Here is a 27,843-nt window from a genome sequence, read left to right on the forward strand (position 1 = left end):
GCTGCTGAGCCAGGGACTGATATCGGCCTGATAGCGCCTTTAATGACAGTGAAAATACCAGAGTTTTCTTGTAGGCAGTGTGCTGTAAAAATCTGATTTAACTGTGCTCTTTGGGACCCAGGAGCTATGATGGTGTGTTCATGATGGGGAAAGGTCAAATGGGCCGCACATGATGATAAATTCATAGGGTGGGATTTTAACTGTGAGCATTACCTGTATGCAGATGAAGGTGTCAAGGTGAAGTACACCTTAGTAGTGCTGAGAATGTATTACTTAATTCATGGGGATAGGCAACTCCGTTAGCTATGTAACCTCTCTTGTAACTGCTTTGAGTCCCTTCGGAAGCTATGTGTTTCTTTTGATTCAAGAATAAAACTGAAATCGGCTTGATGGGATGTCTGTGCCATAAAGACTCGTTATCACCTGGACCTTGTGTGTAGTCAGGTGTGCGGGTGGAGTAAGTCACGGATTAAATACTTCTTGGTGAATAGATTTAAAATGACGCTGACTTTGAGGGGGATTTTCAGAACGCTTTATTTTCCTGCATTGGCCTAATGTGTATCTTTGCCAGAATAGTTGTGGTACCAAGTACTTCTTTGTGTGACACTACTGGGTCACACACGTACACACATGCCATGCAATTGTTTACCTCTCTCTTTTTGGAAGTATCTGGGCAAACGTCTGTTTTTCTGTATGATTTTTTGCTATTTAAGAATCTGAATGAACCAGATTACTTTCTTAAGCACATTCTTCTTTAGGCAAGTTTTATTTCTCTCTGGAAGCAGTCTTAAGGAGTCAGCTGTGGTTGGGATGGGGGTGTCCTGCCTTTTGTAACAGAAGGGTGTGGATAAATGGCAGGTAAGTGATGTAGGTGATCTAAGGAGCTCTGTCTTTATTGGTAACTTGATCCTTTTTTTTTTTTTTTTCTGTGGAGTTTTGTGTGCATAACAACAGACCCTGCAACTGATACACGGCTTGGGTGGTGGGGTGGGGAGGTGGTTTTGTTACCTCAGTTCCCCTCGTCCCTCCCCAGTGCATTGTTTAACCCTGCTGGAGTTGCTCTGACCAGACCCGTCGTGCACTGCTGGGAAAGCAGATGGCCTTCCTGAGTTTCCAAAAAATCAGGTCCCCGTAAGACCTGAACACTGGGGAATAATTAACACTTAGGTTCCTCAGGAGAAGAGGTGTCAGGAGTGCTTCTTGCAAAAATACACCAGGCCACAGCCCTTGCCCAGGAACTTACGCAGCTTGTTCCTTGTTCCCAGCGGGGTGCTCCTCCATCCCACCAGGTTTGCACGTCTGAGGAGGAGAGCTTTGCACTGAAGTGGCAGGCACCTTTCTGATTGAGGACACCTCATATAGACAGCAGATCATCAACATTTTAAAATCTTCCTTTGTTAATCCTGTGGCAGGCACAGGGATTCTTCATGCTGCCTTCTATGGGCTTGCTCTCAATATGGAGGCAAAAGACGGCAATGAGGTTAACTGAGCCTCTCGCCCAAAATGGTGTTCGCAGGCTGCTGCAGGTACACGTGTAGAAGCTCTTTTCTATCAAACCAAGTTTGGAAGTTGGCCTTAAACATACTTTCCCACTTTCTTGTAAGGTACCAAGATAAACCTAACAGAACAAAGGCTGGGGAAAGGAAAAAAATCTGAAGTACTTTCTAGCCTTTCTGGATATGTGCATGTTTGGTGGGTTTTTCGGGTTTTTTTAAATCCTTTTGAAAAGGAGAAATTCCAAATTAAGCCAGCCTGTGGCAGTGTTTTTCAGCATTTCTTTTACTTCTGCTGCATTTAAAGCTTAAGCCTTGGTGCTAATTGGAAAAGTTGGGAAGCCTCCTATGCGCTATATGCAATAGTTAATTTAAATATTTAGTAACATTTTAGCATTTTAACACAGCTCTTTACTTATTGAGTGTGTGATATAAATAATTATGACTCACAGGTGCAGAATTACTATTTCGTTGTCTATGAAGCTTATTTTAAACGTGATGTGTTGCTATTGCCGTTTTTCAAACGGATTTGATTTCTCCCCCTGTTCTCCTTTAGCATAACAATGTCTCTATTATTTGAAGGATTCATTAAAACACATTTACAGCTGGTTCCTCTTTTTTCAATACATCTTTGAGACATCCCCTTGTCTCCTGACCTTTCTGAGCTACATCATGCACCGTGGGATGATTCTCATCTGACTTCTTTCCTAAACAGAAGGCTTCCTCTTTTTTGAAATGGGAAGCCTACACACCAGAGATGAATAGATGCTGGAATTTCTTACATCTTTCAAATTAGATCTTAAAAATTATTTTTTTCCTTGCTCATTTTCCAGACTAGTAAGACTTGAAGAATTTAAGCGAGCCCAGAACTTTGGTGCTCTCAAGCTCTCAAATTTACCTCCTGGTGTAAAAGGAAAGGTGTCAGGAAAAACGCTAAAACTCCAAATCCCTTTTAGAGCGCAGGTCGCCCGCAGGCAGCTGCCCTTTCTGCTGCCGTGCTGGTGGCGGTAGGTTCCAGCCTGCTTTGTCTATTAGCTCTTCAAGGGGATTATGGAAGTTGCCAGGAAATGGCTGATGTCTTTAGTGATCTGCGTAAGGCTGTCACAGAGTTGTTTCAAGCCGAGTCTGAAAGGCCATTTACTTTGCTGGAAGTGCCTCCCGTAGTTATTGTTACGGTTTCCTCTGTTCCTACACAAAGGAGCAAGGGAGGACACTGGAAAGAAAGGGAAGGGGAAAGGAAAGGCTACTTACCTAGCAATTAGCCAGCCTGCGAATGCGGCTGCCCTGTGCGGTCAACAGGAGCACATGCCACCAATGGTGAGCGGGAGGCTGGGTGGAGGGGAGCTGGGTCTGTCAGGCAGGACCTCGAGCCTCTTCTCTTGAGGCTCCGGGCTGCAGGTTGTGTGGCACGTGTACAGCGTGTTTGGTGCGGTTCAGCTGCAGTCGGTACTGAGAGGGTGTGCTTGGCCAAGTGGCCAGAGGCTACCCTCGTGGCTGCAACCACATGCTCCCTGGTAGCTTTGGTTCCCTTCAGTCCATCCGGAGCAGAGCTGTTCAAACCAACTTTTGATCTGTCAGTAGCTTAGAGCCTTCCTGTACCTTGAGGAAACTCTGCACATCCCACACCCTGCTGGGCACAGCCCCTCGTCTGTCCTGCCGCACCCTTGCAGCACCACCAGAGGCTACCCTCGTGGCTGCAACCACATGCTCCCTGGTAGCTTTGGTTCCCTTCAGTCCATCCGGAGCAGAGCTGTTCAAACCAACTTTTGATCTGTCAGTAGCTTAGAGCCTTCCTGTACCTTGAGGAAACTCTGCACATCCCACACCCTGCTGGGCACAGCCCCTCGTCTGTCCTGCCGCACCCTTGCAGCACCACGTAACAGTGATAATTATGGTCCAGCAATCTCACCCTCATCGAGGGTCCAGTTCCCGGTGATGATAGTTCAGTCTGTCCAGCCTATGTTTTGGATTTGATCTGACTTGCTTCTTTTCCTATTCCAGCCCTAGTTTCTTCCATTCTCTTTCCAAACTCCTCTTTCCTCTGAAAGCCTGAAAAAAAGTTAACACGAGGAAATAGATTTTTTTACCCAAGTACTGTATAGCTAAAGAATCTTTGAATACTCGTAATACTTTTAAAATTATAATCTACATTCACTTTTCTGTCATGTGCCACTGACTGACATGACTGACATGAGGACTAGAGATCCTTGACTGCCTTGAATCTGTGAACAGAGCCACCAGCCATGGTAGCGTGGCCTTCGGCAGGAGAAACAAGGTAAATTAGGTCATGCAGAGCTCCTTATTTCCACAGCTGTGCTACCTCTGTTACCACGCTGGGCTTGCTGGCTGTACCTTAGGTATTTCTGCAGAACCCTAGCCTACAGCACAGCTGTACCCTCTGTTTTTAGACTGAGCAGCTCTAGTAAAGGGCTTTATGATGTATGGCAATACTCTTAACAAACAATAGGAGAAATGAAATACTGGATGAGGAATGTTAAGCTGTATGGGGTGGCTGCCAGTCCACAGTCCTGGCCTGGAAAGCCTTTCTCCTTAATGTACTTGAAAGAAGAGGAACAGGTGGTGGTCAAGAAGACGCTCTGGAGCAGACATTGTGGGAAGTCTGACTGTTGGAACGAAAGGGAAAATCTCCAGGAAGATTTACAACTGTTTGGGTCTATGTTTGGAGTGGCTGTACAGGCAGGCTGCCACTTGCTTAAAAAAAAAAAGAATCTGAGTCATAATTTTCCATCTCCTCTGCAAGTAGTTTTGATGCATCAAAACTAATTGCACTTCTCTTTCTGTGCCTTAAACTAAAAAAAAAAAAAACAAAACAAAACCCAAACAAAAAAAAAAACACACAACACACAACAAAAAAACCAAAACAAAAAAAACCAACACCCCCTACTCAAATCCAACCCTCTCATATTTAATTGTGTATCCTGCTGTGTTAATGATCGTATGCTCTTTCTTCTTCCTTCTTCTACCTACACCAAACGTAACGGGCAGGGCCACACACGCAGAAATGCCTAGCAGCTACAGAGCGTACTGGAAGTACTCTGCTTAGGTTTTGGACCAGTTCATACAGTATTGCTATTAACTCTGGAATTATGACAAAGCTGTGTTAGAGTCAAATTGGTATCATCTGGCCTAATCACTTCCTAATTTTGCAGAGCATTCCAGGGGTTTTATATCCCATAATTTTCTTTAAGTGTATTATGAGCAGCAACATTTACGGCAATGCCAAATTGTACAGTTTTCATTTTGGCAAGCAGTCCCTGCAAGTGTTTTTGTATTGGTCCTGTGTATGTATTCATCTCTCCCTCTATTTTACCTGTAATTTATAGATAAGTGCTTAGCATTCCCTCACCACCTCTCAGGATCCAGACCGTGATGTGGGACTGTGAAAGTGCCTATACTTTTTAAGCCGATGTAGTGTCTTCGCTCCGGTTTGGTCTGTGAGTGGGAATGATGGACCCTTTTCTCTGCATCTGCCTGTGCACTTTGGCGTTATGTTTCCTAAAGGAAGAAAACCAGGTCTGAAGTTTCCTGAGGTGAGGACAGAGTTGCAAAAGCCATGCGTAATGTGGACAACTCCCTTTCGTTTCTCGGCACCGTGCTTTGCCCGGCTGTAGCTGGAGCAGCCCTGTGTGAGATGGGAAGACATTGGGATGCTCTTGAAGCTCACAGGGCAAAGAGGGGCTGTGGGGCACGACTGGGAAGTCCCGTCCCCAGTCCCAGAAGGGGCGGTGCTGGGGGTGTGAGCAGGATGCGGCAACAGCATGGGGATTGGATGCGTTAGTTGCAGCCTTGCTGCGTGAGGCTGGACAGACCGGTGTCGCCTCCCCTCAGCTATTTATTTAAAGGACAAGCTTTCTTCTCAACTGGAAAAAGCCCCACTGAAGTCTTAACTATCCTTGGGTCAAGCTAGTATGGATGAAGGGTGAAAAAGGCACTTGGAAATACTCTGATAACAGGAGCTACAGCTTCGCCTGCTGATAAGTACACATTATTTCGTGGGGCTTTTCCCCTCCTGCTGGGCGGAGATTACCCTCACAGACCTCTGTGAGAAATACGGAGGTGAAAGGATTGGTAATCATCGTTAGCTCTGCCGCTGCCCAGAATTCCTATACGCCATGTATGTAACGACTTAGAAAAAATCCCACTGAGGAGGTACAGAGAGATGTGATGTACACTGGAAATGGCGTGTCTGTGGCATGCAGCCAGCAGCAGCCATTTTACCCACATGTGCACTTTCACTTCAGCACGTGCTCTGCTGTGGATGCTTTCCTTCCCTCACCTTCAAATAAAGTCGGTGTTGACTCTGTAAGGGCAGATACCTGGGAGACAGATCCCAAAGTGCCTGGTGCTAGAAGAGAGTTTGCGTTTGGGCTTCAGCACAAAGCTTTTTGCACTTGATGTGCACCTGTGCGAAGCTGAGGGTGATGACAAGATACTACGCGAGGGGAGAGTGCAGCAATTTGCACATGGAGCTGCTCTTGCAACCAGTTGGCCTTTGGGAGGCTTGTACCTAGATAACAACAAAGCCAAATACTCTTTAAGGAAAAGTTATATACAAGTAGCTGGAAAGAAGAAGTTTACTGTGAACTTTCAGGCTTGTTTTTCATCATGCCTCTGGTACCTAAGAACGTGCACTTCAGTCTGACAGATTTTGGACCTGATACCCTTTTCCACCTAGTTCCTCAGTTACTTTGTTGGTGCCTATGCGCTGATTGTGCTTGAAATTCCAGTAACCCTGCTGGCTTTTGCATCTGTGGCTGTGCAGATGGGGGATGGTTTCTGACCTCCCCCCCCCTCCTTTTTTTTTTTTTAAAAAAAAAGTGATCCTTGAAGTGTGACATAACTCTAAAGCATTTCTGCTGTGCAAAGGAATTTGTAATTTTACTGAGCTAGGGAATACCTTGTAGAAAGGGGTCTTCCGTGTGCTGTGCTGTACCGTAACTGTTCTCAGACTCAGATTTCACTCATCTTAAAAGGTTAAGTTTCAAATTTAATCAACTAAAATTTTTGTGGTTTATTTCCGATCACTTCGGTGACTTTTCAGATTCTTTCCAAAATGCAAAACTAATGCAATCAGTATCTCTGATGATAATAACAATAATAATCTAAAATAATTCAAAAACCCCAGCATGTGCAGTCCAGAACTGAACAAACTTTATTGAATTGGTTTGATGGTTGCCTATTCATGTTTTTTGCTGCCCGGATTGTTAAGAGTTCAGTGGGTTTTGTTTTCACAAGCAGCAGGTGTCCTCCCAGACAATGCCAGAGAAATTAGTCAAATGGAGACTGGGGAGCGTTAGGAGCGGTGTACTGGGCTGGCCTGTCCCGCTTTCATCCCCTGCAGTGTCCCCCAGTTCTGCAGAGGGAAGGAGGTGGACAATGTATCGGGGCCCTTCAGCAGTTTGCAAGCTCGGGGCACGGCGGTACGATGTTTTAAGCGTTCAACAGTGAGGGTAAAAAGTAACTTGTGGGTAAAGTTAGAAATTGCGGAGCGTCAAGTTAGTGAAATAAAGCAAACGGGACTTTGGAATAAATCCATACGTTGTTGTTCCAGGAATAGAGGGAAGCCTGAAAACGAATGTGCAAGAAAAACAGCTGAAAATTAGCATGGTCATAAAAAAAGTTGAATTTAGGGCTCCAAGCATTAGTCGTTTAATCATCATGGCAACAGTGGTAGTACTGTTTGGGAAGAAAAGAGTGGAGGGAAAAAAAAGCTAAATTTTGTTACTACTGCCTGAAAGAACTAAAATGCTTTGGTCAGATAATTATTTCCCCTCCCTGGGCCCACTCCCAAAAAACAGAGATACAAAACTGCAGTTCTTCTCTCCCTACTTGTGAGATCATGCTTTTTCATAGTCGGCATCCTTTCCCAAGAAATACTTGGTTGAAAGCTGACAGTTGCCATCATGTATTCTTGTCCTGAAATTGTTGGCCATGAGATTAAAAAGTCAATGAGAAGTCATTTTAGGAACTGTAAGGTTTAGATGTAGAAAAGGAGAATGGAGAGCATGAATGCAAACTATACCAAAGGGCTGCTAGTTCTGATTGGTAAACCCATGATCCGGGTTTATTTGCTAAGGATGGAAGTATAGCGTTGTTAGAAACGTATAGCTGATTGCGTGGAAATGAAAAGGTAACTCCCCAACATCTAGCCACAACAAAAATAGGAAAAAAAATGCCGAAAAGTAATAAGGAAAAGCGGTGCGGTATAAACCAGAAACACCTCGCTCATGACCAAACGAAGGCAGGGTTCTTGGGGCACCTGGGACTTGTTCTCTGTGTGCTCGCAGGACGGCGTTACTCCTCTTTCCCCCTCGCATAGCCGAAGTGAAACCTCTGTGGGGCGGGGTGAGCTGGCTGGCTGATAAACCGTCTGTATCGGCCGGCATCTCAGACTCAAGAGCTGCGTTGGGTTTCTGCCCTGATTAAAAACCTCAAACCTCAGCCAAAACCACTCACCGTCAATTCTAAAATTAGTCCGCAAGGAAGCAGGGATATTAATTGATTGTGTGCTTTCTACCCTTCAGTAGCACCCTCTTACCTGCTAGTCTGCCCCATCCTGCAGTTCTGAGTACTCCAGTCTAATCCTTGGTCATCTCTCTCTCTGAATTATTGGGGAGCTGGGGTAGCTGCGTCTGGAAACATCTAACAACGTGTAAAGCAAGATGAGCTTTGCAGATGAGAAGCTGGATCTCGTATCAAGAAAGCATAACTTTTTCTTCCCAGTGTCTCGTTGCGGCACGTAGCCTTGTGCTCTGAGAAAACCTAAGAGGGTTTGTAGGAGTTGTCTCTCACCTCACGTCCAGTTTGCCACCACGTTTGGGATCTGCCGAGTGATGCAGCTGGAGCAGAAAACGGGAGGTGGTGGATAGCATGTGGAGTATAAAAACTAGACATGCAGGCAGCTAGAACAGGGGGCATGGCTGGTGTAAGACAAATCATCCTCCGCAAAACAGATACTGGGTCTCTTTGAACAGCCCGACCTACGCTCAGATGATAAACCTGCTGTTACAGAGAGTCACGGGCTCACCGTTGAATGCTCCAGGAGTCCTTTCCTTAGCTAATCATGTAGGGAATTAGTATGGAAGGAAGGCTGGTTTTGGCATATGTCTAAAATGCTTACGAGGGGTTTTGGTTTGCTGTGCTGGTAGAGCAGAGGGAAGGAGTAAGTCGTGCTTTCTGCTTCCCCCTGAAAAGGATGGATTTTTATCATGCATTGATAATCTGTGTTTTGTCCATATAGGTTTTACGGTCCAAGCGGTGTTTCACCTCTTCCCTTGACATTTGTTCTGCAAGCTGCAAATACACATAATTGTTTTTTTTTTTTCTGTTCATTGTGAGTTTTCCTGCATGCAATTATATCTGATTGTTGTGATAGACTCCAGTGCTTGGGCTGACATAATTCTCTCTTTTGGAGCTTGGCGCTCCTGGGGAGGCTGCAGGCGTTGGCCTGTCACCCTCCCATCTTCCCTCAGCCATGTGAGGGACACTTAACGCTTCATCTTTATTTTCTGGTCGGTTACTTTTCTGTTGCAGTTCTCAGAACTCCTCCTGACTTGTCCGTATTTGCAGATCTGGACAGATATTCTGGGGGCATGGAGTATTTTTGTTGGACCTCCCTTTCACAGGATAAAAGACCTTGATTTTCTGCTGCAAATCTGCTTTTTGCTGTTTTTCCCCCTGCCATGTCCCATTGTACTGTGCTTACTGTGGACTTTTACGTAGTACCCATTACTGTGGTATCTATATTTTGGGTTTTTTTAATATATATATTAAAAAAATAATGCGACCAGTATGGCCATCATGTAAGTGTCTTTTTCAGGGGGGTAGTTGTTTTATTTTTATTTTTATTTTTATTTTTATTTTTATTTTTATTTTTTTTTATTTTTATTTTTATTTTTTTATTATGTGTACTTTTGTTTGTGAAAGCTAAGCTGAAGAACCTCACCTAGTACACTGATATTTAACTTGCTGTCTATTGTAACATCTGTTATTTTCAACATTGCTGCTTCCTGGATTTCGCCCTCCCACTGCATGGGTTTTTTTGGATCGTTTCCCTTCACTTGTCTTAGCCTGCTTTTTTTCCAGAATGAATCTCATTTGATTATTTTCAGACTGCATTTCTATTCTCTCTAAGTCCCTGCGCATTATTTCCTTGTCCCCGTTGTTTTTGCAGTTCCTCCAAATGCAATATTTCCTGGAGATTTAAGTTAGCATGCTGTCTAGAGTCTCTTCTGGATCATTAAAGAAAATACCAAGTGAAATAGGACCTAATACAGGTCTTTGCAATATTGCACCTTCTTCCAATGTTATCCTTTGCTTTTATCATGATTTATTTGCAGCCAGTCTTCAAGTTGAGCCACAGCATTCATCTCAAAGCGCAAATCACTATCAAATGTTTACTAAAAATCAAACACATCACATCTGCTCCTTTCCCTTCAACTCCTAGTGCTGTAATGCTAGCCAGAAAAGGGGCCAGTTTCTAGCCAGTTCTGCTCTTCTGAATAGAAATCACAGTTTCATTGTCCTCAGGCTTGTAGCCTGGTTTACTTTATAGGAAGCCTCATGAATTAAAACAGCTGTGCGGCCCATTCTGATACTCAGTTTTGTGGAGAAACAGAGCTGGGGAGGAAACAAGTGGAGTTTACGCATGTGAGGGCGAGAAAGAGAGAAGAGGGATATGTGTGTGGGGAGAAGGGGAGTCACTTTTACCTGCCTGTGTAAGATATGTAACTAAGTGATGGCAGTTAGAAATATTTCTGAAGAACTGGTTGAATCCCTGAATGTTCCCGTGTTTCTAGACCATGGCTTCCCATATAGTTAAGTGTTCCACGCTGTCCTGCTTTGCTCTGCTGTGGTCTGCAATGCCATCGATATTTGAAGCTATGGCCAAACTGAAGGCGTGAGATGGCATCCGCAGCCACCTCCTAGCTGGGCACCTTGTAAAATCCATCTGCTTCAGCTGTTCGCTGGGTATCCATGACACAGAAAAACTGTAACACTTCAGGAAAGTGGTAAAAGGACCTTTCTCACTCTTAAGTGCAACAGGTAAATGGCTGGTTTGGGTAAGAAACAAAGGAATTGAGACAAACGTGAGGAGATGACAGGGACTGTAGGATAAGAAGTGAGAGCATGCTTAGCCAAGAACTCTTTCAATGGGGAATGTGAGTTATAGTCCCTGGAGATCATGCAAAAGGCATCCCATTCATGGCTTTTTGCTTTGACCTGGCCATAATAAAATCTCAAAAGTTTCTGGTGACAGTAATGCCTGCACTGCGCTGGTTAGAGGAACATTTTATACCAGTGATTTAAAAGGATTGTTAGTACCCCCTTTCAGCTGGGGCAAGCGGCTGGGAGCAGGCAGAAATAAATTTAATCGATTTTTCTAAAAAGGCTCTGCCTATATTACTGGGTCCCATACTGTCTCCTCTTGCTCTTGCCTGCATCCCCTCTTTCCCCCATGGCTTTTGCTGCCTGCTGGCAGCCCAGCCTGGACCACCACCCATGACGGGGAGGATGGCACGTGGCAGCGTTTCAGCCTGGGTTTTGATACCTGGAGTGTCGGGTCCCTGGTGGAGAGTGGGGTGGGGCTAGGGAAAAGCTTAGGCTTTGTGCTGGTGAAGAAGTACGAGTTGGCCTCCAGGTGAAAAGTGTGTCTGTCCAAAACGTGGGGAAGGGGGGTAGGGGTGTGGTTTTGTTTTGTTTTTGGTTTTTTTTTGCTAGAAGTGCAGCTTGAGCAATTAACGCAAATATTGCTATTGAGGCTTCTGATCTAAGCTTTTAAAATTATTCCTAGTATGTTCAGTACTGTTCAGACATCAGAGGAATTGAATCTAGGAAGACGCTACGAAGAGATGTTAGAAGCTGTTTTTTAATAACCTTACAAATTTTCATATATTGTACTGACAGCGTATGCCTTCAGCATTGTGGCAACTGCAGGCCTAGATACACCTCAGAAACGCCTTCATCGTTTTCCTACTCTGTGCTACATTTTCCACCTGGAAAATCCCTTTTTCTTTGATGGCTGCACTGAAGCAAGAGGGCTAAAAGGACTGTAGCCACCTCTAGGTTTGCAGTCCCAGGCTTTATACCGGTGGTTATTGGGGCACATGGGTCTGTGGTCTGTCTCTGTCTCTCTGCTTCCTCCTCTTCCACCCACCCCCCCAGTGCAGACCTAAACTGGACAGTCCAGCCCTAAGGACCAAGCCCAGACCTAACCCCTGCCACCTCACAGTCTGTTCGACTTTGTCCTCTTTGCTGAAACAGCACGGTATGTAGATTCTGGCCAAATCAGAAAGCAATCAAGGAGTGTCTGAGGTACGTAGAGCAACCTGGGACTCGTAGGCGTCTGCCGATGCGCCGCTTCATCACGGCTGCGCAGGTGGACCAAGGACTGGCTGGAGCCTCCTGGCTCCGCAGCCCCCGAGAGCGGGGCTGGCGGTGGTCCCCCACTTCCCTCCTCTGCCTGCTCTGCTCAGCCTAGCCAGTAGGTCGGTTCAGTCTCTGCCGAGTACTGCTACGACCGAATGATTTGGTTTTGCTTTGCTTTATTATTTACTACAATGATCAAAGGAGCCACTCCTTGTGATCGTAAAGAGAAGCCTTAAAATCTTATTTAAGAGCACGGATATTTTGGGCTTTGACAGATGTGCTTTGAAAATAACACAGATGTGCAGTGTCGGATTTCACCGCTGCATGCAGTGTCTTTGTTTTAAACTGTAAATTTGGCTAGTAGCGCTGGGCATGTGCTTTCCCAAAGCCTTGCCCCCTGCAACACAGGAAAAACAAGTTTCTGGGTTGTGAGGTTTTTTTTCCCCCTGAATTTACCCGCTTAGAGAGTTTGAAAGGAAAATTATCTTAGCAGAGTGAGCACGCAACCCTGCAAGACTGCAAATCTATGGGTTATTTTTAACCTAATTACCTCAAATTAAACAAAAGCTTAAGAATTTTTTGCTTGAATTGAAGGCAAGGCTAAGTAGACTTTTATTTGCAGTGAAACTCCAGCCGAAGACATGCTTCTTCCGTTGCGCCATGCAGAATAATGCCTGTGGCATTGCACTGCACTAACGAACAGCGCTTGATTTTCTGAAGCGCTCGTTTTTATGAGTTGATGCAAGAGGATATGCAGCTCTAGAGCAGTTCACTCCTTTCCCATTCTCACCCCTCCTATGGATGCGGTGATCGCTTTGGACCGGTGACGTTTTAGATGGAGCATGGTCTCCTTACACTTGCCTGGCAGTGGCTCATTAACTGCATGTTAATTGAAACTGAAAGTTTGTCAGATGGTTCAATTCAGTTACATGTTAAATGGATTCAGTGCAGTAAGCATTACTGCTGTGATGAAAATCTCTGTGGAATTGATTTGTGAACTGATTTGGAGAGATTCAACGGCTTCATCAGCCGATCGGCTGGGAGATCGGCATCGGGAGAGCGGGCAGAGGTAGCCATGCTCCCAGCAAAACAAATCCTACTCTTCTCTTTCCCCCTAAACAGCTTTAATTACTGCCCAGTATGTTCCCTTTCCAGGACATGTGTTAGGTAGATAAATTCACTCTGGAAAGCTGAGAAGCAAAGAAAAAAAAGGGAAGAATCAAAAGTCTGGTTTGAATTCTGTAGTCTAAATGGCTGGAAATGTTGAATTCCTTATCTCTTAGTGGATCGAGCAGTCATAAAATTTTCCTAAAGTTCCTAAACTAAAAGTATGTTAAAAAAAAAATGTATCTGCTTTAAATTAATGGATGGAAAAATTCAGAATTTGCATCTTCCATAACTCATCTTTTATACTTGGCCACTGCAAAAGTCCCTCTTAAGTGAGCAATTTATTCTGTATGCTGTACCTGCTTATATGCTTGGTTTCCGTGTGGAGCCAATTTTTATTGCTGAGTTATAAGCCCTTTCAAAATTGGGGCTTGTAATGGAAGCGCTGACAGACTTTTAACTAGGTCAGTCTTATCTGGCTCCATTATCTTAGCTTTTGTTAAAGCATTACATGGTTGCGTATTTGTTTATTTTGCTCGCAGTCCCAGAATTTTAACGTGGGTATATTATTGAATTGTTCTTTCTTCAAAATGTCATGAACGTGGCAGCATTAGAGAGTTTATCCCGACTTCGCAGTCATCTTTAAAAGTAAATTGAACTGTTGTGTCTTATTTCAAGATTTTTTTGCTTATATAGTACATTTAGTCTGTAGCATGTCATTACAGTGCTAATACCAAAGTTTGCTTTTTCTCCTGCTATCTTACTCTAATCTTGAATTTTGCTCTGTCTTTTGGGCTCCTTTCTGCATAAAATGACAATAATGTTTTTTTGTTTGTCCCATTCAGGTGAAAAGCCATGCCACTGCAACTTTTCTGAAGAGGAAACCCCAATGGTAACATCTCAGTTGGATGAACTCCCGAAGCTGGGAAGCTGCAACACCAGAGAAAACGAGGCCAGGGAATCTAAACCAGAGATTCCTGCCCCGGTGTCAGCACTGGAGAGTGTCATCAAGGAGCCCTTTTCGAAATACCAAGATCTAAAAGGTTCTGCAGACATAAAGATGCCAGCATTTCACCACAGTCAAGGGCTTCCTTGCTCCAGTCGCATTGCTAGCTTTGCTTTGGGTGTGGGCCAGACATCTTCAAACATGGTCATGGACTTGAAAACGTCACTTGAAGTGCAGGCTAGTCGTGCTAGAGAAAATTTGCTAGACCTAAACAGGGAACATCCTCTGATAGAAAAAGGTGCTGAAGCTCAAGAGGTAGCTCCACTCGATTTGAGTGAAAAATCAACAAGGGATAATTCATGCAATAAAAATCTGAATACATCCTTGCAGGCTGCTTTAATTGTCTACCCGTGTCCTTTCTGCAGTCACAAGACCTACTACCCTGAAGTCCTGTGGATGCACAAAAGAATTTTGCACAAAATCAGCTGTAACTCGATGGTCCCCCCTTGGGTTCAACAGAACGGATTCAAGAGTATTAAAAACAACCTGGTCTTTCTGGCGAGGAGTGGGCGTACTGGCCCCCCTCCTGTTCTTGGTGGTAAGGAATGCCAGCCTTTGCCCGTTGCCAGATTTACGCGCACTCAAGTGCCAAGTGCATTGCCAGGGTCCAAAAGCAGCTCTCTTTCTGTCGGGATGACTGCGAAGTCCGGGAGTACGCATCAGTCAAAGGATGGTCATGCCTTTGGACACTGTGGTCCACGCTTATCAGGTCTGGATGGGTACAGACAGCCCAAGTTAAACCATTCCCAGGAGCAATACAGCATAGCAGCACAACAAAAAAGTAAATATGAAGCAAATTCCAAACTTGTGCAAATGGGAGCCTATAGCAGAAGCGTAACGCCTACTCAGACGGTCATATCCAGGCCTAGCACACAGCCCACCAACAGTAAGCAAGTGGAAAAGTACGTGGTTCCCCAGGGAAGTAGTAGTTTTGCCCCTCCAGGTAAGCACTGTGTGTCCGACTCCATGAAGGCCAAATTCAACCCACCGCCGCAGTATCATCCTCTGTGTAAAAGCGAGCAGTACACTAAACACGAAGAGCCATTGGTGCCTCAGAGGGAGTCTCACGTGAAGGCTGGGAATGAGATGAGGACATTGGCAAACTGCACAGCGGTAGCACGAGTGAGTCCACTGCTGCAGCCCCAGCCTAGCGCCGTGGGAGGTTCTCCGGCTTTACACTCCAGCAAACAGGATCCAGGATCAGACGGGCATGAGAAACGTTTGGACATTTTAAATATCTTTAAAACATACATTCCAAAGGACCTTGCTTCGTTGTACCAAACCTGCGGTGCCAACAGCCCTGTCCTGGATCACGCAGGTAAGATTTTCATGCGCCCTTCCATAGCTGAGGATGCGGCTTGCTTGTTCCTGCTTCATTTGGAGCCACGACACGCTGTTTCACAGTTTCTTCCTTCTCTCCCGTTAACAGTTGGGATTACAAGTTCATTGTTTTTATCATTTCTGGATAGGCTTGAATAGGTTTGTTTACTGATCTCTAACATTGCAGCATCCCCCCTCGTGCACTGTATGAAATTTCTGTCTCAGGTTAAATGTATCTGGTTCCACCTGGAGTATTCTTGTTCCTTTGTCCCCTCGCTTCAAGCAGGCTAAAGTTACGCAGATGTGCTGTCACATGAAGATCCCCCTGATATGCTGATGCTGGCACACATCATAATCTTTTTGCTTCAGGCAAAATAAACATCCTCTGGGGCTTATCTGTGATGTTATTTTGGAGGTTTTGTTCAATTTTGTCTGCAAACAGCAGCAGAGAGAGATAATTACTTGTCAGTGTCCTTTGTCTTTCTTGACAAAAGTCTTAAGATCTGCCTTGTCCATATCAAAGACTGTTATCATATTTTTCGAATTATTCTTTTGATCTGTTTGTAAGTTTATAATTAAAAAGAGGTAGGGCCGAATATGTGCTCACTAATTCACGTAAGCAGGAAAGGCAGTTGTGCAAATAGCCAGTTTAAAAGTTCAGGGACTAAAAAAGTATCAGAGCTCTCCTGTCTCTTGCCAGTCAACTGCCATGTAAAAAGAAGGGGGGAAAAATAAAAAAGAAACCTTTGTACTTGCATTTGAAACCATACTCTTCTGACTATCTGCCAGAATTAGTTTGTCTCAGTGGAAACTGAAAATCACGCTGATTTATTACTCTTGAGATGGGGGTCTGTGTGTAGGGGGGGAGAATGGGAGCCGTAGTCCCAGCTCTCACCATTAGTAAACCATCCCATTTTTTGATATGCTTCTTCTCTTAGTAGAAGTTGTGCAAGAACTGAATTCCACATGGAAAGAGCATGTGTTCCAGACCTGTGTTCTAGTGCCCTCACCTGACATAATGCTCTCTGTTTTGTCAAAAGCATGTGTGAAATGGAGCTTGTGACCCCATTTTGCGAGTGGGACGAAACGCAGGACATTTGGAAGCTGGTAGTCTAAGGACAGCTGTGGTCTAGTGCCCAGAAGGTGTGTGCAAGTTGACCGCTCTGGCAGCTGTGAGGCAAGGAAGGAGCCATAGTATTTGGTCAGGTCTTGGTGGAGGGCCTTTTGGAGAAGACAGGAAGGCAAAATCTATCTGAAATAGTCCATGAGGTGCACCTTTCAGCCACTCCATTGTCAGTTTTGCTCAATCGTTTAAAAAGTAATGCTGCGTAGGAGCCGACTGTTATTTATTACTTTTTGAGTAGATAATTTCACAGGTGGTTAGAGGCTGCATGATGATTGCAACTAACATCAGGCTCCTGGTTTTTGTTAAGGAAGCAGAGGAGGACATGCTCAGTTTCTAAAACTGCGGGGCCAGTGTTCCTGTTTTTGTCCAGCCGACTTTGCTTTTGCCATCCCAGTGCCTAGGAATGTTGTTTAAAGTTTCTCCCTGCCTGCTTAGTACTCTAAATACCAGTTAATTGTTCTACCATCAACTTGGGGTACCTCCACGTGGGTGCCCTCCTTGATGTTATTTAATACTACGTTGTGTTAACCTGCTCAGAGAAATCTTACTGATCCAGTGAGCTCCCAGGGGGATGGAGAGAAACAGTAAAAGCCAGGAACTAGAAGCTGACTTAGTGAATGCAGGCACCTGAAAAACCATGAGGACCGTTGGGGCACAGTAAAGTAGGGGCAGGGTTTCCAAGGAGGTCTCTATTTATCTGCTTTTTAAAAGAGGGTTTTTACTGCCAAAATGTTTTTGCTGGGCAGTGATTTCCAGAGACACTTTAACTGGGAGTTATTTAATGCCCATCTCTGCTTTGAAATCTCTTTTTTCATTCCAAGTGTTTTACAGCAATCAAGTTTTCAGAATTTGAAACTTCATTTTTTATGTAGCTTGTATTTATTTTATATACAATCTCCAGGTTGTTGATGGTTCTCCAAACCAATTGGCATGATGGCTGTTTTTCATAGCACTAAAATAAAAAGCTGCTGCAGGCAAAAGGAACAAGATCCTACCGACTGCGAATAGAGGAGGGTAAATGAACCTTGTCTGAAATAACACAGGGCCTAGACTGAGCCCTCTGAGTCAAGTATGCATCATACAATTAAGTCTTATTATGGCAATGTGAATATGGCAATTGTGACATAAACAACAACCAAAAATCCCACTGAGGTATACTGTTTGCCTCGTGGGTTTTCTCCCAATTGAATGTTCCCGATAGGCTTTACTTGGATGTTTGGTATGCTACCTCATGTTGGATCATAGTAGAATATTTTAGTGTGTGGTATGGCAGTGTTCAACTTCCCTTAGAGTGACTGGATTTATTTCTGGGATCCTCTCTTTTACATTTGTGTCTATTCCAGTGTGCCCTTGGAAAAGAGAGTTGTTTTACGTACTGTTGTGATACAGCTGCAAACACAAAGCTTGCTGTGCTTAGGCTAGGTTTGTTTCATGCTGCCCAATCTTCCCAAACGCTTGTAGAGAGAATCTTATTGTTATATTTAATAGTGGTTATTTATTTTATTCATGATATTTACATGAATCGCCATATTAGGAAAGGATGGGTTATGGCAGCAGATGCACTCTTATTGAGACCAGCTTTAAGCATCGGTGTCGCAGGAGCTCCCATTCAGATAGTCATGTTCATTTACCTTAATTTGCTAACACCTGTAGTCATCCACCCTCTTTTGTTCATGTATAGGATAACCTGAGTGATGACTCATAGGGGTATTGCCTTGCGGCAGTGATGCCCATAGCTCAAAGCTCTGAACTATCAAAAGCCTTATGGTGCTCCTTAGGAAATGCAACAATGGCAAATATACCTGGAAGGAATCCATTTTTTCCACCTTTTTTTAAAATAACTATGATAAAGTGAGTGCCAGGGAGGGGTTAGATGAAAGTCCTAACCTCGTCACCTTCGGCGTTTGTACAGGGTACGTTGGCTTACAACAGCATCCTCAAACTGCCTCATGCACGACACAAGTGGGAGCAGTGTTTCCATGAAGGCTGTTGGATCGGGCCCATAGTGGCTGCTGAGACGAGCATATTCACCTTTCACAGAGCGAGACTTGGGATATATCCAGAGGTGGCAGAAAACCACCTGAGGAACCCAGGTCTCCCAAGCTCCACGGGAGCCGCTCTGCCGATAGCAGAGCCCTGCCCTGCCTGTCCCCGCCTGTCTGGCCAGCCATCTGGCAAAGGCCACGTCTGCTGCCTCAACACAGCTCAGCTTTGCTTTCAAGCTTGCAGCTGTAGTTCTGGCCAAGGAGGGGAAAATGCTAGTAACAGACAAGAAAATCTGCTTTAATCTTGACTGCCTTACAAGGCAAATGTGTCTCATTATAGTACGGTGAAGCTCTCATTGATTTTTATGTGATTTGGGGGGGGATTGGAGGGGTTTTTTTTTGGGGGGGAGGGGTTATACGTGATCTGGATTTGCCCCTGAATCATGATCTTGTATTTGACTGCCAGGAACTTAATTGTTGGGAGTGAGTGTATTCAGCTACATTATACAGACTGTGCTGCCATCTGCAGGAGGTGCTATTATAAAAAGAGAAAACAATTTGTGAGTGGGGTGGTTTTTCTGCAGCCAGCCATTTCTTTTCAATATATGCTGTGGTAAAAACCATCGCAGGACACTTGGTGCCATACCAGCAGAGGAAATGGCAGCCTGTCTTCTTTTCCATACGTTTTCTGGTACAGCACGAGAAAATACAGTGTATTTCGGATGAGCCCTCTGGCATCCTGCAGTTGATGTTTCAACTGGGGGGGAGGGGGTTGTTGCCACTTATTTGTTCACAATTTTATTCTTTTTAAATGCTGTGATGGTCGGGCAAAAAATGAAAGAAGAGCTAAAACTTCACTTGCGCTGACAATCCCCTGAGAATTTCTTTAAAAGCCAAAATACTCCAGTGGCAAATGGAAACATCAACTCTTCCCTTCCGAGGAGAGTGTTTTACCAAAATAGAAAAGATGATGTTCAAACATATTTTTGTTTTTTAATAATAAAAAAGCCCAATAAAAGTCAAATGTGTCTTTTTTGATCAGCAGCAAAAAGACAAAGACCAGCCCTTTAAGTCAGATGCTGTAAACTGACCTTTGGAGAAAAAGGAGAGGTTTGAGCGGTTTTCCACAAATGCTAATGGCCTAGAAAACATGTTTACCCAGGGCTGGGGGAAGGCTGCTGCGCTGCAACCAGCTCAAAATGTCCGGAATGACACTTTCATTCACAGATGTCTTTCGTCTGTGCCTCAGAGGTCCGGGGTCAAAGCAGCACCGGCAGGCAGGTAGGCAGGGGCGAAAGGTTTGATCAGTCTGTGATGGCTCCGCTCGCTCTGCATTTGTCTCTGAGGTATTGCTGCCCGGGGGGGACAGTCGGGCTCTGGTCCTACTCACTTCCTATTATCCATGTGACTTGTCTCCGCCACGCTGGAGTCACTTTGATTTGCCTGATGTACTGCTTGACAAAGCTGGGTGATGGCTGAGAAGTGGATCCAGCTGCTCTGAAAAGCGCACACCTGACATGCCAGTCCTGGTGCGGGCACATCATGGGGAGCATTTTTTAATTCAATGTAATTTATGCATTCTTGCAGTCCTGTGTGTGCCTGGCCTGTCAGCCAGTGCCTAGATGAAGGCTGACAGTTGTCATCCAGGGCCTGAAGGTAGCCTCACATAATGACACATTAGACATACTAATGATGTTTTCTTCTGGCATAATGTTTTCTTCTCAACTTTCCTCTCTGCTCTCCCCCTCCACCCCCTCCTCCCTCCCTCCCTCCCGACTACAGGGATGCTCAGGACACAAACACGCCAAGGAGACTGCGTCTGCAGAGAATGTGGAAAATGCTTTACCCAACCCAGTCACCTCAGGACTCATCAGAGGTCCCACGCAGGTACCTTTTCACACTTGCTCTTGCTTTCTCCCTTTCCTGCTTGCCTGCTTTCGGATCCAGCTAACGAAATGCCAAGAATTACGTTTCACATACCATGTTAACCTAAGTAATTCCAGTACCTAAATCTAAGAGACAGGTTTTTTTATTTTTACGACTGTTGCTCTTGTTCTCTGGATATTGCTTACCTGATCCCCGCCCGAACTCCATAAAACCGCAATGCATTTAAGATAAGTCTTTGCAAATCTTTTATTTTAATTAGAGAGTAGGGGATGCAGAAATGAATATGCTAATGAATTCTGTTGCCACCAGCACAAACTGAAATCAAAGTACCCCTTTCAGCACAACATAAGGCTTTGTTTTGCCTCATCGTTGCTGTTGACAGGAACATTTTTGCAGGAAACAAGATTTTTCTGCAGACTGGTCAGCCCTAAAATGGGAAATCCCTACCAGCCATTTTTAACCTGGCGTGGTCTGTGGTTGAGGCTGTAGGAGGCTAAAGCCACCGGTGTCGGGAGACCTCCTGAGCATTGCACGAGACAGTGAGACGAGCTGGTTTCTCCTGAAAAGTGTGAATGATGCATACATAAGCCAGTCTGATCCAAAATGACAGAGGCCAAATGGTAAGTAATGCAAGAAGAGAGTCCCTTTACACATACACTGATAATTAATGTTGTCAGTGATTGCTTTCTTCAGCGCCGAAGTCTGAATTAAAAAGGGCAGTGGCCCTAGGCTGCCATTAGCACACTCTCTTACAGTAAGTGTTACGGTAAATTGGTATTTTCCGGCCACAGGCTAGTAGCTGGTGTCTTTTTTTGAACATGGTTAATCTGTAACGGTCTCAAATAATGTACACACACTAACGAAGCTTGAATGTTCATCTGTTAACAAGCCCCCTTGTTCCCACAGTGGTATTTGAGTCTAATGGACTCCGAGGTACTGAAGTTCACACCACCTCCGCAGATGCCCCAAAACAAGTATGTTTTACAATTAATTGGATGTTCAGTTTTTAATGTGGTAGCTGGGAAAAAGTTGCACAGTGATACTCATCACTAAAGTGCTGACTGTTTTATAACATGTATAAATAATAACGGTGTTGCTTGATTTTTAGCTTTTAAATTTTTTAAGCATTTTATCAAAGTCTGTTACATAGAGAGTCAGTTAATTGTAGAGCAGGTAGTTAGTGTTTAAATAAACATGTTACTGACTTACTGAGGAGTGGGTGGGATAAGTAACTCTGTAATGCGCAGTGATATGTAATAGTGAGACAGTACATGAAGAATTCCTAGAAATAATTTGCTTTTACAACTAACACATTTTCTGCTGCAACAATACAATTAACGCTTAGTCTGTACTTTTCTGAAGAGTACTCGTACCCTGATACACAATATCTGGCCTTTGAAAGGCTCTCATCCTCCCGTTTCTGTGGACTCTGTGTGGCGGTGTGCTTTCCTGTTTCTAGTATACAGTTTCCTGTCTTAACAAACACTTCTCAGCGCTCTGAATTATACGTGACAAAGCTGTTACATAGAAAACCATTAAACTGAATTTGTTTTGTGTATCTTGCGTCTTTGGAGACCAGTATCATAACCTGGACCTTCCCACTTCATCTTCCAGCTTGGCAGGTGGGTTTCAGGGTACACCTTCTCATGGGCAGTTTTCTTTCATTGTGAAACTGCCTCCAGCATCACTCACTTTTTCTTTCATCCATGTTTTTAGTTTAATTTTGACTACAGCACTTTTCCTGTCCTCTTGTCTCTTACTAAACGATTGCAGATGGTTTCGGCCATGTTTAGGGAATGCATCTCCCTGCTAGTCCCGCCTTCGTGAAGTTTAGGAGTTGGTTTCTACATCCTCACCGGGCACCACGATGTTGCGTAGTTCATGCGCTGCACCCTTCATGGAGACTCTGAGCACCTTCTCTGTTGCACTTGCATCTTTCTGGCCCAAAGGCTACGTGGGGAACCCAGCCGCTGCCACAAGAGTATCTGAGTTGCCGTCAGGCCATAGGAGTGGCCAACAACTCTCCTCATAAAGTTTTTAAGCACTCAATAGTTGTTGTTGTGGGCAGTGTTTGCTTTGGTTTTGTGGGACAGTAGCAGCAAAGTTATGCTATGGTTGGAGAACTAGATGAAAGTGCTCTCCTTATGATGCTTATCTAATAAAATCGTGCAAGGACGTACCTCTCAGTAGAATTATGTGACAGAATAAATCACTGCAGCTCTGCAAACGAGCTCAACTAGTCTTTGGTTCTCATTGGTTTAGTAATGTAGGTTTAGTAAACCTAAGCATCTTTAAAATGCTCTTTAATCTTTTCATGCTCATGGTTTTATCTCATGTGTAGCTGAGATCGGATTCTGAAGGCATCCGGGCTTTTTTCCTCTAAAAGACAATGTAAGGTCAAAGTTGGAAATACATTTCCAAAAAATTCTGAAGTGGCCATATCTATCCAAAACGAGATGTGGCAGCTCAGTCCACATCTGGACTCTTTGTAATTTGGGTTATATTACTGCACAATAAATTTACTCATAATCTTGTCTTTGTAAACTACTGCCATGCCATAATTTATTGACTAGCTTCTTCCATGGCAAATGTAGTTTGCTCTTGCAGTCTCAGTCCGTGTCAATCTGTCTTCAAAGTATTTGATTAAATTACAGCATCTCTTGATACAGTAGAATACTGAGTAGGGCTTAGCTTCATGAATCGCTTCATCTCTTGCTACTCAGTATTTCTTTCACAGAAGCCGCGGTATGATCACTTCTCCAGGAGATAGTTCCCTTTCTTTTGTCGTTTGCTCCTCGGTATCAGCCTTTGTCTCAGTTTGTCAGCGCCTGTGTTGGTTAGGATTATTCAGTTGTCTGCCGTTTTGCTTGTTCTCATCATGAGCAGGCTTTGCGCTCCCCCAGAAGGCTCCACCTGCACAGTCCCTGGGCGTTAGGGAGGGAATACGCTCATTCCTACCTGCAGCTGCAGGGCCCTTTAGAAGCACAGAAATGAGCTCGCACCGAGAACAATGCCTGCAGCATTCTGGTAACGTTATGATTTCCCACTTTAAACATTGTCACTCTGTGTCTTCATTTCATTTCTTAATTGGGGACAGATCTATTCATGAAAGTTTATGGTGTAAAGTCAGTTCAAGTTACAGAAGTGCCGTGCACATGCTCCAAGAAACAATAGTTACCATGTACAGTAGCTTGAGAATGAAAGGGTTTTTTTTTTCTGTTAAGTGAAAATGATTTACTTTACATAATGTTTCCTCCTTACAGGTAAAATACCTTCCCCTGAGTAGTCTGCTAAAGAGTGAAAATACTAACATTAGTATTTCACAGTTCCCCCATTCCCTTCAGTAGTCAACCAGAAGATCATCTCTAAACGTTTCCTTTATGAAAGAATGTTTGTTAGTGCTTTTAAAGTCCCCCAGCATAGTAGCTTACAACAGTGCTACATTGTATAGCAGTTTTCTCAGAGAACAATTTTAATTCCGCAAGTTAAAAATAGGGTCTACAGCCAGCTAAAAATGAGCCAGCTAAATCTATATTTAGGTGTCTAAATAAGAAACCTACTTTAGGGTAATGAACCACCAACAGGAGATACAGGTGTTCAGCACCACTGAAAAGTAGGCCACCTATAGGGGCTTGTAAAGAAGACCATACACACGCAGTTTTGATAATATTAGCACTGGGCTGTATTTCATGCTTTGTTATCAGCACCAACGAAATACAAACAAAACGTAGGAAATAAGATGTTCATTTCCTTCATAACATTATTTACTGTAGTTTCTTACTTCTACCTGAATGCTTTAAAAACAAAGAAAGAAGGACATTTTTACATCAAATGAATTTCCTGTGAACTCTGGAAAATTTCCTGCTCTTCTTTTGTCTAAAGGACAAAAAATGCTCATTACATTACCCGAGTCAATACAATCTGTGCAAAGTCACGTAGATTCTCTTGAAATGCTGCCATATTAAACATACTGAATATTCTGAATATTTTTATAAATGCTAAATATCCCAATATATCCATAATTAAGCTTGCTTATCCACAATGAATATGTAGCTTAATTTGGAATACACTAAGCAGCATCCAAAGACCTGATTTAGTAGGCATGAATTCGGGGAGTGCACTCCAATTGCTTATACATGGTAAGACAAAAGTTGTCTCCTTCAGAAGAATCCCTGCGACCGTGTGTATCTCGAGGCTGCTGCAGTTCTTAAAGCAAAGCTCTCCTAAAGCATGGGGTCATTTCAGAGGCACTGCCTGATGCTGCAACATTGCAGCCAGAATCCCAATTCCCAAGTGCATTCAGTGGCACAGGAGTCAGTCTCTAGCCTGCTTTTGCAAAATGGTGACAGCTGTGGTAGCAATTTCTAATACGTATGCCTTGCGTTTAACTTCTGCTGCTGTGTTTTTAAAAACATACAAAAACTTGGCCCGCTTTAGGAATATAGTTTATCCTCTATCAGTGCTGTGTCAAACAATATGCTCTAAAAATTCTAAGGGGCAAGTAATTGTTCAAAAGGCATGATTTACTGGTTAGCAGCGAGGAAGAGTTCTGTCTAATTGAGAGTATACATACGTGAAGCATATTTGCAGTGCTGGAGCCAGAGACACCGAGTTCTCTGTCTTTGTGTGAGTTGAAACAAGCAAAACCCTCAAAACTCTAACCTTTGCCCTCTCTGGAAAAACACCCTTTTACTCACAGAAAATCAATTAAAAGCTACAGCCCAGAAAAAAAAATGAACTGTTGGTATCATGTATACCTCTGTCTGAAGCTTTCCCCATGCCAGAAGGCAGTGATGGTCCTTTTCTGTGAAGGAGCTGTGGACACCACAGTTCTTGGGCCTCATTCACTGGAAAGAGAGGTGCGCAGCAGGTCCTGTGTGACAGGGGTAAACCACCTTCATTAAGGAGTCCATAAGCCTTCATTTTCTCCACTGTAAGTATTTTAAAATATTTCTTGCAGTGTTCAGTACTTGAGATAGCATAAATGCGAATAGTCAGAATTTTGGGGGATAGACAGATTGTAAAGAACCATCAGGAAAACTACTAGAGAGAGAGAGAGAGAGGGAAAGGCTGCGACCATCTGTTACCTCTGATGTTTTTATAGTCCAGGAACACTACAGCCCTGCTTGTCCTAAAGCAACTTTGGGGAGAAGGAGAGGAGCAAAAAAAAAAAAAAAAAGCCAGGATGAAAAAGTTACTTAAACCATTGGTTTCTGAGTTTGGTTGGGTTTTTTTTTCGCATTTGAAATTTTAGCACTGTCTGTTAGAAGTCCCTATTTATGACATTTGTTCATATGAAATGTCTTGCCCCAGTTCCTTGCAAAGTTTCTGCTAAAGATCATGATTAATAGTTCAGTCCTCATTATTGCAAATGTTATTTTTAAATAGTTATTCTGAGAACAAGAATTCCATTAATCAAAATAATAGATAATGAACAAATAAATGGCAACCTAATTTGTCTCGTTCATACATATGGAGATTATAACGCAAACAATCAAGGAATCATGGAGGCTGCTGTACCGGCATCTGAGTAATATGCATGTACTGTATGTCCGTTAGTTTATGAGTGCTATGGGCAGAATTAGCAGCTGTAGTTCTTGTCCCAACACTTTCCCCTTGCCAGCAAACTGGAGCGGTATCTGTGCTCCAAACCGATCATTGCAATTTATTTCAATGTCACACGATAATCTGTCTCCAATATATTAACATGCACACAAACTGATTTTTTTCCTGTTAACTAGTGAAAAGCCCAAGAAGTTGCTATGAAAGCAGCTTTTGGCATGGAAGCTATAGGTTTCACTTAAAAAAAGATCTGCTATTTTTCCCCTTTAAAATGCTGAAAGTGAAGAAAGCCTACTTTTTAAAATGGTAAACATTTAACTTCAGGAAGAATTCAATCCAGCTATGTATCAGCTGGTTCAAAATCTGCCTGCCCCCTCGGGCCGGTGCGAGTACAGGGGGGTGGGTGAGCCACAGGGTGGGTTTGGCACGCGTGAAGCTCAGGTGCTCTTCCCCAGTGAAACTGGGAGTACGGCCGTGCATCAGAGGGGTCCGGCCACCCACCACCCACCGCAGGGAACGCCTCTGCCGCCCAGCACCCTGCAGGCTATCCATCCCAAAAAAGCACCCCTAATTACACCCCTTTTTTCAGTTCTTACCCAGGGAAACTGGGACAAGGTGCTTGCCATCCCCTCCCCTCCCTCCCTCCTTCCCTCCCTCCTCCCCCGGCTCAGTGAAACCCTGCCGCGCTCCCCCATGTATGTAGAGCCGGTTCGATACGAGACGTTTTAATGATGAATGCCTCCTCCTGGAATTGTGGCTCTGTCTCTCAGGCATGATGCAGCCGCGCAAAAATGTAAAGCATCTTTCTTGGTTTACTGCAGGAAATTCAGCATCCAACTAAGGAAGTTTTATCACATCTCTCATTCAGTTACTGTTTCCTACATTTCAAATATACTGCCATCTGTACAGCAGCTTTTTTTTTCTTTAATTTTGTTGCAAATCTTTCCGACTTAAACCAAACTTTGACTGGTAAATGTCATGAATCTCGAGCCAGGTTTAATTAGGAATTTTCTAAATCTATTAACAAAAGAGATGCACTTAATACATTATGTCAACCAGAGCTGGGCTTTCTTTAGCTATTTCGAGGGCTGCCATAGGCACAGCTTGAAACTTGCTTGGATTTTACATGGGTGCCGTATTTTATGTTGCATTAATTTAAAATGGTCTGTTTCACTTCATCAAGACTTTAGCTTAAGGATAATGCATTTATGTAAGATTAATCTTGCCATGTTGTTTTAGGATCAGGATTGTAAACTGCATTGTTCCAACAGTGATGTTCTAAATGTCATTTTAAAGCTTTTCTTGGGAGCTGCAGGCTCCCACTTATTCATGATGTTATCTTTAATTTCACTTGATTTTAGAATATCCCTGCTATTTTTCTCAACATGGTAATTATTCATGAAAATTGGCTAAAAAAATAGAAGGAAGATGACGGGGGCGGGGGGGAAAGCTGCCTTAGCATTTGACAGACCTGCGCAAGAATTCAGTTTTCCTTCTTTTAGCTAGCTGCCTCTGTGACCTCAAACTTCAGCCTTTTTAAAATGCTGATCTACTTATGAATCCCTCTCGGCTAGCTCAAAATTCTGCTTTTTGGAGGCCTCTTCTTCCCCTCCTTGTTCTCAGCCTTCTCTGAACTGCTCCATCGGACGCTATTGCTTGCTCTTCTAGTCCGTCGGGGACTTTATATGGGCCTGACACACTTTGTCTTGCTGGAGATGATTAAAAACACCCAAAAAAGCTTCTGATGCGGCGGGCCAAAGTGAATGTACGTGGTGCAAATAAAGGGTAACGAACACCAGCAGGGCTTGCTGGAGGGTTGCGCGTGGGAGCAGAGGCGAGAATGAGCTTTTCCCTGTGTCGTCCTTCTTGCAGGGGAGAGACCACGGCGGTGCGGAGGTCGCCCACACGCTGCCTCTCCGGAAGGGAACCTAGAGCCCAGGCGGAGGAGCCCCCGCGCCAGCGGCCCCC

At 43.9% G+C, this 27,843-nt stretch overlaps 1 protein-coding gene across 1 annotated transcript; it reads left to right on the forward strand.

Annotated features, from left to right (window-relative positions):
- The first annotated feature begins 1,475 nt into the window (after positions 1-1,475).
- Positions 1,476-27,807, forward strand: LOC104076183 (zinc finger protein 516-like). Its single transcript, XM_009576956.1, has 6 exons — positions 1,476-1,526; positions 2,450-2,585; positions 13,835-15,313; positions 20,209-20,313; positions 21,220-21,287; positions 27,748-27,807. Exons 1-6 carry the CDS (start codon positions 1,476-1,478, stop codon positions 27,805-27,807), a joined length of 1,899 nt encoding a protein of 632 aa, XP_009575251.1.
- The last annotated feature ends 36 nt before the right edge of the window (positions 27,808-27,843 follow it).

This window comes from Fulmarus glacialis, unplaced genomic scaffold (assembly GCF_000690835.1).
Source record: "Fulmarus glacialis isolate BGI_N327 unplaced genomic scaffold, ASM69083v1 scaffold6774, whole genome shotgun sequence".
NCBI lineage: Eukaryota > Metazoa > Chordata > Aves > Procellariiformes > Procellariidae > Fulmarus > Fulmarus glacialis.

Coding starts and splice junctions, on each gene's coding strand:
- LOC104076183 (XM_009576956.1), top strand. CDS start 1,476: ATGAGGTTAACTGAGCCTCTCGCCCAAAATGGTGTTCGCAGGCTGCTG. Junction 2,586..13,834: donor TGATGTCTTTAGTGATCTGC/GTAAGGCTGTCA, acceptor TGTCCCATTCAG/GTGAAAAGCCATGCCACTGC. Junction 21,288..27,747: donor CCGCAGATGCCCCAAAACAA/GTATGTTTTACA, acceptor TCCTTCTTGCAG/GGGAGAGACCACGGCGGTGC.